At 49.8% G+C, this 14,850-nt stretch overlaps 1 protein-coding gene across 5 annotated transcripts in view; it reads right to left on the bottom strand.

The window, feature by feature from the left end:
* The window catches only part of CYFIP2 (cytoplasmic FMR1 interacting protein 2), a 104,574-nt gene that overhangs the window by 26,779 nt on the left and 62,945 nt on the right, over positions 1-14,850 (bottom strand). For all 5 annotated transcript variants that reach the window (XM_037152234.2, XM_037152235.2, XM_037152236.2 and 2 more), the window contains 3 exons: positions 2,701-2,844; positions 1,703-1,793; positions 467-597 (listed from right to left, as the gene is read on the bottom strand). In XM_037152234.2, coding sequence (XP_037008129.2) covers positions 467-597; positions 1,703-1,793; positions 2,701-2,844 — 366 coding nt within the window. The remainder of the gene's footprint in view (positions 1-466; positions 598-1,702; positions 1,794-2,700; positions 2,845-14,850) is intronic.

The raw sequence follows: 14,850 nt of genomic DNA on the forward strand, positions 1-14,850 counted from the left end.
CCACACCAGGCCCTCGGTTCTACGTTGCCTTTAAACCTGGCACTCATCCCGCTCAGCCCTGAGGGTGACTGTGAACTCACACCACTGCTCGGCATGGGTCTCCCTGCTACTGTCCAGGACATGAGGCGGCGACTGGCTACTTCTATGTCCACAAGGGCAGTGCCTGTCCTGCGGCAGCCAAGGAGTCACCATTTGTTTAACGAGTGACAGGAGAATTAGGACTCCCAGATGGCCAAAGTCCTGCCTCTAGGAAAGGTGGGCGGGGTGGGACCCGCATTCCTCCTAGCCCTCGCATGGCCGCAGGTGTCAGAACGGGATGCAGAAGGGGCGGGAGCCCCGCACTGCAAGAATGTGAATCCATGCTGCAGGGCCCCTGGGCAGGTGCAGTACAGGGGCCTTGGAGGTCTGGCTGGGCTAGAGGCGCCCCTCCCAGCCTGGCACACTCCCCTCCAGGCTCAGGACTCACCAGAGCTTGCTCTATGAGCAGGCAGAAGAGGATGGCATTGCCCACTTCCCTCAGGCTCTGGAACACATCTGTTTTGAGCTCTGCGTACTCAATGATGTCTTTCAGCTGGTGGTGGAAGAACTCCAGGATCCCTGGGGGAGGAGGGAGGACGGTCAGCGGGAGGTTGAACGGCTCAGCCGGGTTAATGGGAAGAACCAGCTGAGCCGCACACCTGACTCAGGGAGAGCAAAAAGCCAAATCAAACCTCGGGGTGAGATTTCTTTCAGGCTGAGGACTAGAGAAAAATCAGGCTGCTAGTTCTGATGTGTTTTTGGAATAAAACAAAACACACACACACACACACACACACACACACACGAGTAGCCAAGGTCTTCTGTAGTTTCCTCAAAGAGTCACCTGAATTCCTCATAGGGACAGAAATTAACATTTATTTACCAGTGTTAGATGCTGTGCTAGGGACTTTATCTGCAGTACCGCCTTTAATACTCTTAACACCACCACAAACTAGGCACTAATACTCTGGTTGGTTCAGATGAGGCTCAGAGAGGGTAAGTGGCATGCCCAGAGTCACACAGCTTAGCACGTGGGGCAGCTGAGACCAAAAACCAGAGATTTTGGCCCCAGCCTTTTCCTTTTCTGAATCCCACTGCCCCAGTGCCTGGCATCCTGATTTTTAGAAAAAACACCAGGCGTCAAACTCTTGGTCTCCATCTTTCCTAGGCCCTTGATTCAGTCCCTACTCCACTCATGAGGGAAGGAAAGAATCATTTCTCTGCCCAGAAGTCGAATGGCAAAACTCTTGTTTCCTGACTCACCATAGAAATGCCACCCGGGGCACCAGCCTCCTCTGTCTGGGCACATGGAGGAAGGAATCCCAGAGGCGCTGAGCTAATGGAGACCTTTGCAAGAAAACTCGGCTAGTACACGATTTAAACACTCTCACGTCTGCAGCGCTCTTACGCTTCCCTTCCCCGGTGGTCCGGTGAGGCGGGCCCAGCAGGCATCACTTACCATGGCTGATGGAAGACCCTACTCCTGCCCAGAGGGACTACACAGGGTTCAAGGCTACCTATCTAGCCAGTGGCAGAGGAAGGGTGCAAACCCAGAGCTCTGCCACCTCGCTGGCCTGTTGGAGAAGCAGACACCCAGGTTGGGTGGCCAGAGCCCCTGCCCCCATGGGAGGGGTTTGGATTATTTTCCTATCACCAGCCCTGCCCTTGGTGCCCCATCACCAACCTGGGGAGCCATACTCATGCCGGGGCAAGCGGCATATCTTGGGCATCACCTCGATGAGCGTCTTCACATACTGGAGAATGGTGCCTTGGAGCTGAGGAGGCAAGAGGACAAGATGAGACCAGCCCCCGCTGCTGCACAGGTGCATCTTCAGGCCGAACGCTGGGCTACTGGGGTGCACAGGGGTTCTGCTGAAACCTGGGGGTGAGGGCAATGGACTGAACGTGTCCCCTGGAAATTCCTGTGTTGAAACCCTCATTCCCAGTGTGATGGTAGGAGGTGGGGCCTTTGGGAGGTAGTCATGAGTGTCCTTAAAAGAAGAGAAGTGAGAGATGATGTCCCTCTGCCATGCGAGGACCTGGCCAGAAGGCAGTGCCTGTGCCCTGGGAGGGGGCCCCGACCGCGGACGTCCAGCCTTCAGAACTGGAAGCACACGCGTGTTGCCGAAGCCCCCAGTCTGTGGCGTGTTCGTTGGAGCAGCTGCGCTGACGCAGACGGCGAGGGGCCGTGCTCCAACAGGACGGAGCAGGTTCTCCCCCAGCAATGGGGTAGCACCGGTGCCCATTATCGGGGAAAACGGGCCTTTGTAAGACAGCAAAGGGTGCTTTCTCACCACCCCACTGGGCTTACAGACTTTAAAGGGGCAGTTTCTAGGCCCGGTGTCCTTCCTGGGCTTGGGGTGCCTCCATGGGATCCAGACTAAGAGCTCAAACGTGATGGGGCCAAGGAGCTGTGGGGACTGAGACGCACTCTCTTATTTAGGCGAGAAAAATCCAGAGCATCTTGATCCTTCCTGTGTCCAGACATCTTCAATCAATGGCCACACTTTCCTGTTTGACTATCAGAGGGACAGGTCACAGGCACCAAGGGATAAGGGCAAAGGACTCTGTGGGTGATTCCCACAGACACAGCTGAAGTGTCTTGAATTCTTAGGCCAGCAGATCTCGTTCCTATCAACCCCACTTGGGCACGTCCCAGGCTCCATGGTGGCCCGTCCTTACCAAGCTCTTAACGATCTTCAGCAGCTCCTCCATGACCACGGCGATGCCCTGGTATCCCAGGAGCCTGCAGATGGTCTTGAAGTGAGGGGGGCCCACGAAGTTCCTGTAGGAGCTGTAGATGTGGCTGTAGGCGATGTTGAGAGGCTGGAAGACAGAGGATGTTGGAAATAAGCAGCTGAGGACCTCCTGGTGGGAGATGTTTCCCTGACAGAAAGGACGGAACCCTGGCGTCACCTGTGCACTCTCACTGGGGACCCCTGGACACACGTTGGCAAGATGCTGGCCGTGGAGAGAGGTGTGGTCAGTGGCCACAGGATGGAGCAAAGCTCATTAGATAGAGCAGTGGGTTCCCCAGTGGAAGAGGGGAGAGGACTTCCAGGCAAATATCTTTTTTACAGAGACTCCTGCTACCCACACCTGTCCACACACAAACCGGGACTTGTATACACTGAGATACCAGGTGGAGGTAAAACTGATGATTTTCTTTTTCTAGAGACATTTTTGGTTCCAGGAACCAGCTAGAAGAATCCCATGAGAAAGCAATAGCCAATTCAACGCTGTCTTTTTTTCTTCTCCTTTTAGTCATCTCCATCCACAATGGGTCTTGGGAATGAACAGGCCTGGGAGTTCGTTGCTAAGTGCATTGGGGAGATCAGTTTCCTCCTCTATGAAGTGAGGGGGATGGGTTAAACCTGAGGTTTCCCGGCGTTTTGAGAAGCAGTGTGAAGAAAAGACGTCCCAGGAACTAATCTGTGAACAGACGAAGGCAGAGCTGCCCTGTCTGGGTGCTGGTTGGGGGCTCAGGGCCCTGGCCACTGACTGGCCACCTCCGTTGTCCCCAGAACCCTACAAAATCCCCCAGCGAAGGAGCGGGATCTCTTTAAAATCTCCGTGGAGAATCTATGTCCCTAAAATACAGGTCCCTAAATTGCTCTGATTTGGTTACCAAAGTTGTCTCTGACTTTGTTTTGAAATGCTGCCACTTACAGAGACCCTCAAACCAGGCCCCGTGAAGCTTTGTACATTCTCATTTAACCCACGCAACAACCCTCTGGGGACAGACAGCTCTTGGCCCCATTTCACAGGTGAGGAGCCTGAGACTCAGGGTGGTAAGTACCTTGCTCAAGATCATACGGTAACGGAGTCCTGCTCTGCACCCAGGGAGGTCGGATTCCAAAGCCCATGTTCTTAACCTCTCCTTAACAATGGTGGATTCTGGAACTGAATTCTATTATAACCCCCCCTTTTTTTTTTTAGATAAGGCTTCACTACAAAGCTTAGTGCTGAGTGGTCTTCCTGCCTACACTCAAGAACTATAAAACTTTTCAATGCAAACTGTGTGAATACAGGAAGACCGCATCTGAAGTTCTACTCGCTGGATTCTCTATTAGTTGGCTAAAGAGAAACACTGTGTGAATGAAATGGGAGCCGTCACGGTGCTTTCGGAGGACTGCCAGGTTCTCCACTGCCTCTGGAGCCATCGTGGGAGGACTCAGTTATGCTCAGCCTAGATTTTCCGCTACGTATGTTTTAGTATAGAGGAATTCTTCTAAAATCTGCAAAACAAACACCACAATCAGAGTGCCCTCTGATAACAAGGACCCACGAAGATTGCAATTGGAAAACCCACAACAAGTGCAGATTCTGGAGGAATCCGAACACCCCCCCATCAGGCAGGCTGAGCGATGCTTCGTTTGCTGAGCTCATACCTACGCGTGGGGAGGTTCACACCGTGACAGACGGCAGGCTCCACACTCGACACCAATGTGCTGTCACAGTAAACTCTGCCTGAACCGGGCACCTTCTATGAGGTTCCTACGGGTTTCTAAGTGTTACGGGGTGGGAAGGATTAGGTAGGAAAAGAAATCTAACTAACTTAAAAGTACGATGTTCACTCAAGCTGGTGTTCGGCAAACCCTGGGAGTCTGCAAATTGTTGAGCTTGATTTAGCCATGCCTGGGGGCCGGGCAACATCATTTTCGGTGCATGTGGCAAACCGTTTTGGTGCCTGTGTAACAGGCCACCCTGTCGAACAGGGCTGGGTGCAGGGTGGGGTGAGTGAGGCACTGGCGCACTCACGGTGGGGGACTCACTCTCCCCCATGAGTGCACCTCAGCTCTGATGCTGTTCACAAGGCCCTACTCTGTATCTTCCTGTTTCCACAGTTAGGGATGAGGAGTATGTATCAGTAAACAAGCCCTGGCTCACCGCTGGTGGGGGAAGATGACTAGCAAGGGGCATGAGAGAAATTTCTACATGATGGATATTCCCTACACATTGCTGAGGTTGTCGACTATGCAGATGTATGAATTTGTCAAAGCTCACAAAACCACAGGTATCCTTATGATCCGTGCATTATGGACTGAGTCAGCTTTGCATGTTGAAATCCCAACCCCTATATGTGGGATCTCTGGGAGGTCATTAAGTTATGAGGATGGGGCCCTCATGAATGGGATGAGCGCCCTTGTAGGAAGAGACTCCAGAGCTTCTCCTCATACCCGGTTGCTTGCAATACAATGAGAACAAGGCCATCTGCAAACGAGAAACCGGGCTTTTGCCAGGCACCAGATCTGCTGGCACCTTGACCTTGGACTTCCCAGCCTCTACATAATACAGAAGTGTGGTTTAAGCCATCTGGTGGGTAGTATTCTTGTTATACCAGCCAGAGCTAAGTGTGTTTTACTATATATATGGTTATATGTCTCTATAAAAGTAAATTAAAAAACCCACTGGGCTGTACCACAGCCTAATTTACTTCCTGACATTTTTTCCCAAAGATTAAAAAACGAAAACCTCAATCTAATTTTCTCTAGAAGAGGGCTGCAGCTCGCGCCTGCACAGGCAGGAAGGAGCGGTGACCTGGCCCTGCTCACAGGCCCCAGGGCACTCCCAGTAGGTGGGCTGCACTCCGTCCTGCACCCCCCCATCCACACCACACTCTCCAGGCCTCTCTTCTGGACCCAATGAAGCTCTGAAGCTCTGAGCACTTCTCCTTCATCGCCTTTCAAATATCCTATAAAAGGCATCTCTGAGCAGAAGGCTGCTTTCCAGTGTGTATGCCTGGAGGAGGTAAGACATAATAGGCTACTTTATTTTATTCTGTGATTCTATGACTTCTTTTCCTGCTTTGTCTGAGTCTACAGTTATAAACTGGGCGGGCTCACCTTAGTTCACATTCCAGGTCTGTAAGTTTACCAGCCTGATGATCTTGAGCAAAGTACTTAACCTCTCTTAGCTTTGGTTTCCCCTCAGTGAACAGAATGCCAGCTGTAATTGAGCTGTTGGAGGTTTAAATGAGATAACAGATATGAAACACTGAGCAATGTGCCTGACACGCTGGAAGTACACTTTGCAGTAGAAGCCATTCCTGCTGCTTTGTTTGGTCATTTGCTAACTAAAGACTAGGGAAATGCAGCTTCCAGGTCAAATTTCCACCAGCAGTCATGGCGCTCTGCATGTGAAGAGAGGAATGCATTCATGGAGTGCAATTCCGCACAGCACAGAGGATGTCCCACATGGGAATGTGACGAAGGGCAGAGCTGGGACCAGGTGATGAAATGCACCCACAATGCAGATTTTGCTTAATGGTTACAACACTACAAAGATGGGAGCTGTCCAACAACAGCCTGCTGGGTAGAGGCTCTCCCTGCGGCAGGCGTTCGAGTGGAGGCTGAGAAAGCAGGGAGCCTGCCTGGTGTGGGGGCTGGAGGAGCTGTGGTTAACTCTCCCTGCACAGGTGTGAGTGCCAGTGAGGGCTCCCTGGATGCTCCTAGAGTCTTCTTAACCCTCACTCCCACCCAAGGAGCTTCTGGCACCAGGTTTTCCTTAGCACTTCCTGGCAAGCACAAGTAAAATATTTGCATAGGGTTCAACAACCCTCTGCAGTTCTAAACAGAGAAGAATAATTTTGGAATTGCTTTATCATACACTTTAAAGGCTCACAAATCCACCCTCTAAGTCTGCTCAGTGCACACAGGCAGCTTCTTGTTGATGTTCCTACATCCGTCTTGGATTCCTGGTCAGGACCAGAAGTCTAAGCCTCAGCTGATCTCGCAAGCTCAGGAAGGACCAGCATGAACTGAGCAGAATTAAAATCCTTCTCAGGGAACAAGCACCCCTCGCTTCCAACCCCCCAAAGACACCACACACATGCACCAAGAAACGCCCGCCCGTGCTCAAAAGTCCATGCGCACACACCCCCGCAGGGCACGCGTCCCCCGTCTGACCTGCTGGCTCAACAGGAGGCTGGGCCCTATTGAGAAAATGTGGGAATGTGGGAGCCTGGGCATTTTCTGAGGTTGGGCAAAGAAAAACAGGAATGCAACATGACTTGAGACGTCGGAAACTCACCACAGATCTCTTATACTGAACCAATCCTGCTAATTGACTCAGGTTACAACCCAGGGGTTAGAAATCAATTATGTTTAGGTTGGCTCACCAGCTAGCCCTGGCTGGTGTAGCTCAGTGGATTGAGCGGGGGGCCTGGGAAGCAAAGGGTCGCTGGTTAGATTCCCAGTCAGGGAACACGCCTGGGTTGCAGGCCAGGTCCCCAGTAGGGGGACACACGAGAGGCAACCACACACTGATGTTTCTCTCCCAGTCTTTCTCCTTCCCTTCTCTCTAAAAATAAATAAATGAAATATTCTTAAAAAATAAAATAAAATCCAGCTAAACAAGCCAGCACTACTCACAATACACAAAATAGATAATTTTATGAGATCTTAAGAAATAAATAATCCCGATCTAGGAATCAGAGCCATCTTATTCACGTGACATAGATTTGCTTTGATTTTAACTTTAATTTTTTAAAGGCAAAACAGTATTTAAAGGAGAGAAAAAATATAGTGAATTTGATCTGACAGGTCCTGGACACTGTATTATCTGCATATGGACCTTTAAAATTGTGATAAAGCATATATAACATACAAGCCACTGTTTAAACTATTTTTACGTGTGCTATAAGGCTTTTAGTCACAAGGCCTCTGTCTTTCACTAGATGGTAAACAGGACCCCACACAATAAGAGCTATTTTCTTGGCAAAATGAATTTGCAAGCATTTTGCCTCTCTGCTTCCTGGAATCTCAATTGCTGTTTTCGGCGCTCCCAAGAGGAATTAAAACTGTTTCTAATTTCCTGTTTTAGTTACAATTTCTCTCATGTTCCTTGAGCAATTTGAATACCATCAGCCCACCAACACAAACACAATTCTCTAATTAGGTTCAGAGAGCAAGTGGCCACTCAACTGTGAAATCACTGCAGATAAATGAATAAAACAGCGACACCAAGAAAGATCCCAAGGTGAGATGTCTGAAGAACTGTAACTCCAGAGCTCCAAGTTCACATCCCTTGCTAGGGCATGGGGGCGGGGGGGGGGGACACGGACCCACTGACACACTGTTCATCCCTTCTTGACGTCTCATGAGCCATGAGGCTGGGTCTCCAACAGCTGGGCTCCTTGTGGGTCTTCTCAGCTGAGACGCCGGAAGATTCTAGGCAGCCTCTGTAGAGACCCGAGAAATGATGCACCTCCTTTCTTGTTGTAGAAATTAAGTCCTTTGAAGAAGGCAAGAGAGAACTGGAAACGGACCTGACTGTTCAGAAATCCCATACCAACACTCTAACACTAAAGTCTTGAGGGAAACCAATGTCATCATTTTAAAAAAATAATCTAATATAATAATGTAGATACACACATGTGTAATGCCTTTTGGTTTATAAATGTTTTCACCTAATAATTCCTTCATAACTACCCAGGTGCCTTCATTTTCTGTGACTGCAGTAGCAAATTACTGCAAGTCTGGTGGCTTACAACAGAAATTTATTCTCTCGTAGTTCTAGAATCCAAAATCCAAAACCAGTATCCCTGCGACGACCTCAGGTCAGCAGGGCCACTCTTCTTCCAAAGATTCCGCAGAAGAATCGGTCCCTTGCATCTTCCCAGCTCCTGATGGCAGCCAGCATCCCTTTGGGTTGTGGCTGCATCGCTCCCAAGTTCAAACGTCCGTGCTAAGATCTGCTCTTCTCTTCTGTAGGAGTGCAATCTCCCTCTGCGTCCTTCTTATAAGGACGCTGGCATTTAGGATCCGTCCAGGTAATCCAGGATAATCTTCCCATTGTAAGATCCTTTACTTACTCACCTCTGCAAAGCCCTTTTCCCCAAATCAAGTGACGTTCCCAGGTTCCGGGATTAGGACCTGACCTTGTTGGGAATTATCATCAGCTTACGACACCACGGAAGAGGGGTGCAATCATCTCCATTTGGCAGAGGAGGAATCTAAGCGCAGTGACTTGCCTGAGTTGAAATACAGGATGATATTCTGACATATGGACCAACTGCCCAAATCGCTGAACTCTCTGGATGGTGGATAAATAAGGGGTAGCCTGGGAGTGGGACCATGCAGACATGAGTAGGGGTGGCCACAGCAAAGTGGGTGGCGCTGCCGGTGGGTGTCAGCGGGGCCGAGGCAGACTCCCTCGGTTAGGCCTCCTGGTAAAAGCTGGTACCCAGGTATGGACCCAGGTGGGCTAGACCCAGGTTGCTGCAGCAAAGCCCCTGTGGAAGAGGACGATGATTTAATGGGGAAGGTACTGCAGGAGTATGATGAATTTCCCAGAGGTCAAATCATGCCTTACGGGCATCGTGTAGCTAGAGAGGACCACATCAACACTTTCTAAAGACTGAAAATTTTTAAGGAAATTATTGATACAATTGAAGGAATGATTTGTGCCACCATCTACATCACGTGGAAGGCAGCTGTAGGATAGAGCCTATATAATTACTTTACTTAGAGAATGCACTTTTAACGTTTTGACTCATCTACTAATTTTGACAACTGAACCGGCTGTTAAAGGTCTTTTACATTTGACGTCAGCCCTAACCTGAAGCAAGAGTTCTCAGGCTCCAGCAGGTATGATTCCAGAAGGTGAAATGCTTGCTAACTGTATTTCTCCAGACATCTTTGGTGTTTTCCCTGCTTCTAAGTCGACCACATTCAGGTGGCTGAGTTCTCTCTGAGGTCTTTTAGTTTCTTGCCTGTTCCCATTTTTGTGTGTGTGTCAACCTCTCAGGAGAAGCAACCCACCAGGCAAAGAGCTGTTGTTCACTCCAGCTGACCACGGAATGGGACAAGACAAATGACAGTACACCAAAGAGGCCAGCGAGGACTCAGCTTTGGGGAGCAATAGACCTGGGATTAGAACACTGCTTGGCCACAACCTCGCTTTGCGGTAACAGTTAATTAACCCCTGAGGCTCAGTTTCACCCTTTGCACCTACCTCAAAGAGTCGTTGCATGGGTACAATAAGAAAACACAAAAATGCACTGAAATATGCTCAACGGTTATCTATGAATTGGATGAGCCTGACTGCCATCTTTGAACGTTTCTATATTCTTTAATTCATGTACAATGAGCTTGTGCTTTTTTAGAGTTATTTTTAAAAGGGAGGGGAAGGAAGCATCAAGCAGGGTGTAAACCTCTGGGCTAACTATGAGCAACTCAGGGAAGGGCCCCGACCCACTGACCTCTTCTCCATAATCATCGCTACTCTTCCTAAGCCAGCACTTTGGAGAGATGGGTTCCTCTCACTGCTACAACGGCACTGTAAGGCAGGTATTATTGACATTCGCATTTCACACAAGAGTTCACCAAGGCATAGAAAGTGAGGGAATTTGTTTAGGCAGGGCGTGAACCCAGCCTGGGGGGTTCAGGGCCTGCACACTGAACCCTGGATGGCCTCCAGCTTTGGGACCCAGGTAAGCCCACACGGTCCCTTTACTGCCACCTTCAGGAAGGTCATGGAGACCCCACTCTGTCAGTAACCTACTCCTGGTATACACAGCCTGGCCGGACAGCTCCAGAGGCTACGACTTGGAGACGTAGCGGAAGGTCCTCCCTGAAGGTGAGAAAGAGTGAGCACGACTGGAGTGTGATCTCTGGAGGCAAGTGTCCCCAGATGGCTTATCTCATTCACTAAGCGCTGCGCTGGCTCCTCTGGGTGCTGGCGAATGGAAATGGCCTGGAGGAGCAGGACGAGCCCTGGTTGGGGACGCAGCTTCCAGTCCCGGGTCTGCCATTAATCAGTGGCACGGCCTGAGCAATGCCAGCCCTCTCTCAAGATCTCTGAAGCCAAAGGCCGCATATTCTGAGTGTCTCAACTTCTCAAGGAAACCCTGGCTGGATGGCTCGGTTGGTTAGAGCATCGTGCTGTACAAAAAAAGGCTGCAGGTTTGACTCCCAGTCAGGGCACATACCTAGTTTTGGGGTTAGATCTCTGGTCGGGGCGCATATGGGACGCAACCAATCAATATTTCTCTCTCACATCGATGTTTCTCTCTCTTTGTCTGTCTCTCTAAGATAAAGAAACATGTCCTTGGGTGAGGATTAAAAAAATGCTCAGTGTTAAAAATGGCATCCAGGAGCATCAGAAATAAATTCCCCTTTGCTCTGGCAAAGGACCGGGTTCTCGCTCATCACTCCACAGGCGCCCTAACTGGTATTTTTATTCCCCTGAAAATAACCTTTTCAAAAGGCTCCTGCAAACCACCGCACTGGCCTTTCTGTGGACAGGATGCTTTCATGCTCGGTGGTGGGGAGTCCCCATTAGCCTCAATTACAGCAGATTTGAACAGGCCCCTGGGGAGACTGAAGCCACAGGGAAGCCACGGAGCACATTTAATCAAAAGACGCTGGACATCCCGACTCCATGCCCCAGAGACCCTGGTCTAGGGGAGGGTGTGTGACCCCCAGGCAACTCTTCGTGACCTTTTGTTGCTGGTGGGACTCACAAGGAACCCTGCAGGGGTCCACTTGGCTACTTTGGCCAACAACTGAGAAGAAAACAGCAGACTTTTAACAACATGCAATTTGTGTAAAATAATTCAGGCTTCGATCTATCTGGGTTAGGGTTGCTGCCACGGATTAGCTCACACTCAGTGGCTTTAAGAAGACAGAGCTTGATTCTCTGGTTCAGACATGCCCTGCGATCTCCCCAACAGAACAGCGGCAATGTCTTCTTTTAAGGCAGAAGGGAACAGCAGGGGGTGGAGGCTCAGAGGCCGATGGACCTTTGCAGGACATGGAAAATGGCAAGGTCAAGATTCTTGAAAGAAAAGGTCTTCTGGGGATCATCCAACCCAGGAACAGTGAACAGTTTCTATTTCTGGTGTCAGCGCCAAACGACTGATAGTTTCTTGGGACGCTGTGTTGAGGACTCTGAGGCTGTGTTTCTGAGCCTTAATGGAACGAGTGGTCTCCTGGGGCTGTTGCAACACACCACCACAAATGTGGTGGCTCAAAACCATGGAAATCTCACACCCCTCACAGTCTGAAGGCCAGAAGCCTGGCACCAAGTGCTCCCTCCCGCTGAGGCTTTGGGGGCCAGGCCTTCCTTGCACCTGCCAGCTCCTCCTGACTGACGGTTTACGGCAGCATCACTTCAGTGTCTGCCTCTATCTTTCCGTGGCTTCTTCCCTTCCTGTCTGTCTCTGTGTATATCTCTCCCTCCTTTTTCTTATAAAGACACCAGCCACTGGATTTAAGAATTCCTCTAAATCCAGCATAAGATCATTTTGAGACCCTTAACTAATTCTACAAAGACCCTCTTTCCTAATAGAGTCACATTCTGAGGTTTTGCGTGGACCTGATTTTGCGGGAGTGGGGGACACCCAAACCAACCCAGTGCAAATGCCACAATGGTGTGGGAAGCCTGACATGAATTCAGAACAGGACAGGGGTAGATCCATGCCTTCTGTCTGCCACCCGATGCAGCCCAGGCCCCCAGCTTCACAGATGATGGAACTAGGCCCAGAGAATGAGAGACTTGGGTAGTGTCATACACCTAGGTAATGACACATGCCACAGCAGGCCAGAATAACGGAGAGAACACCGAGGTGGGGAAGGAGGTGGGGGTGGGATGGAGATGAAATCACTGTTTTAGTTGTGGGATAATGGAGGACATCTTTGCCTTTGAAACCATTGTGCAAAGGGGATCTAGATGGAGAAATAATAATAATAATAATAATAATAATATAATCCTGTTGAAAAATTGAGGCTCCTTGGAAGAATTAGTACCACTCTGAGGATCAGTTTGCAGCAGACTGTCTGCCCTTTTTTTTTTTTTTTTTGCACCAAATAAACAAGAGCTCCTCTCAGACTGGTTCCTGAAAGCATCGTGCATACATTTGCCTCCTGGTTGCCATGGTGAATGATGCTGATCTGTTGAAATGAATAATGTGAGCATTGGGGGCGACAGTGGGAATACTCAGACGGTGGCGAGAGAGACACCAGGAGAGGCCAGAGCAGAGGCGGGGAAAAGGCACCATTCCATTAGTCCGGGTCCACTCTGCCTCTGAAGACTGCACTCTAACCAGATCTGCCGCAAGCATCAGGTAAGGGACATAAATGGCTCTTCTTGGAAAAGAAAATGGCTCTTCCTTTCACACTTGCTTGGAGGAGGGCCAGGCAATGGTCATATGAATAGCTACAAATCTGGGGAATTTCCAAACAGAAGCTGAGGAAGAAAAATAAATAAGGGAGATGGATTTGGTCCTAAAAGCTGAGGATGTTGCTAGCATCTTGACAGAAAGCCTTAAAAATGCCTGCTGTCGGAACTCAGTCTACAAAGACAGCCAGCAGCAGGGGGGGAGGCAAACGGGAGGAGATTCATGACAAGAAACAGTTTCCTGATCACCCCTGCTGGAAGGGTTTTACGAAGGTCATTGCCTCTGCACCCTTAGCAGAGAATTAAGCTCTTCCTCTGTGGTCAGAAGTGTATTTATAAAGCTGTATGGGATGTCGGGGTGGTGTGAGCCCACCGCAGGGAGCACAAATATTCAGTGTCCTTGGCAAATGACCTCTCCTGGAGGGACCTGAGCACATCTGTCATCCTTGCCGTCCCCATTTTTGGGGGAGGAAATTTCCTGCCAAAGAGAAAGGAACTACTCCCCTTCCTGAGCATTTTAGTCCACTGTCTCCCTCAGAGAAGAAAAACAAGAACTAAAAAATCACTCACGTCCTCTTAGGAAGGAATATGGGCATGAAAACAGAAGGTTGGAGGGAGGCAGGGAGGATAGAGCAGCTTGTACCAGAAATCAGCCTGGCTTGATATCCAGTTCTGGTTAAAATCTGATTGATGGTTTTTCACCAGGCCACTGCAGTCTAAAGCAAAGCCTCCTGTATTGCTTGTGAGAGGAGGAGCGTAGCACAGAGCCGGGGAGAACTGTACATCACCATACACGGACTGAATGCGGCTGCCCGGGAATTTTAGACCAGGGGCAAGTCAGCGAAGGGGAAAGAAACAAAGTGAAAAGGCTTGCAGACGGCGTTCCCTTCCCAGAGTGGGGAGGCTGGCGATCTGAGGAGGGCTCCTTTGGCTTGTCTGCAAAAACAGCGCTGGGTCCTCCTGCCAGCCTCCCTTTTCGCAGTGACTTTCTATTACTAAACCCAGTGGCCTCGCATTTGAAAGGCCAGCAGTTCAGTGGCTTTGCGTCTGGGTCTTAGCTGAGTCACCTCAGATTGCTCATCTGTAAAAGGGGGATCCAGCTGGAGAGTGTGTTGAAGAGTAAAGGAAATTTATTATTGTACGTGGCACACCTAGCGTGACCTGTGACACAGCCATGGCACACTAACCGTCGGTGTCACTGCCACTATTAACGTTCATAGGACCGCTAGTATTAAACAGTAACAGCTGTGTTGGTGTTCTGAGCTGACTCTACTGACCCAGGAAGCTAATTTCCTGCATACCTCTGGCTTTGAAAGAAATAAACAAAATAAAAGCAGAGGCTGTGGGGAGAAATCAGCTGCCCACGGGTGATGAAGCAGATCTCCTCTTGCCACGGGCAACAGAAGTGGGAGGCAGAATGTTCTAGATGGCTGAGCTACCAGCACTTGGAGCAGACGTAAAAGGTCCAGAAGGGAAATTTAGGAGAAACACTTGCCTAACTTGGAGGTCACACACCTGTGATGAACCTGTGATGACTCACGCAGGGACTCGGAGGTTGTCCTTTCTGTGCCATTTTTTTTGAAGGGGTGGGAACAGTGTTGTGTTCAAAGGATCAGAGCCTAGGCCGGATGAGGCCAGGGGACGTGGGCCCATAGTTTTTAGGTCTGCAGGTCACCAGCTTTGGCACAGAAAAGCCCCAGTTTGAACTCC

Source organism: Artibeus jamaicensis, unplaced genomic scaffold, assembly GCF_021234435.1.
Source record: "Artibeus jamaicensis isolate MK-2021 breed Jamaican fruit bat unplaced genomic scaffold, CSHL_Jam_final contig_432, whole genome shotgun sequence".
Classification (NCBI taxonomy): domain Eukaryota; kingdom Metazoa; phylum Chordata; class Mammalia; order Chiroptera; family Phyllostomidae; genus Artibeus; species Artibeus jamaicensis.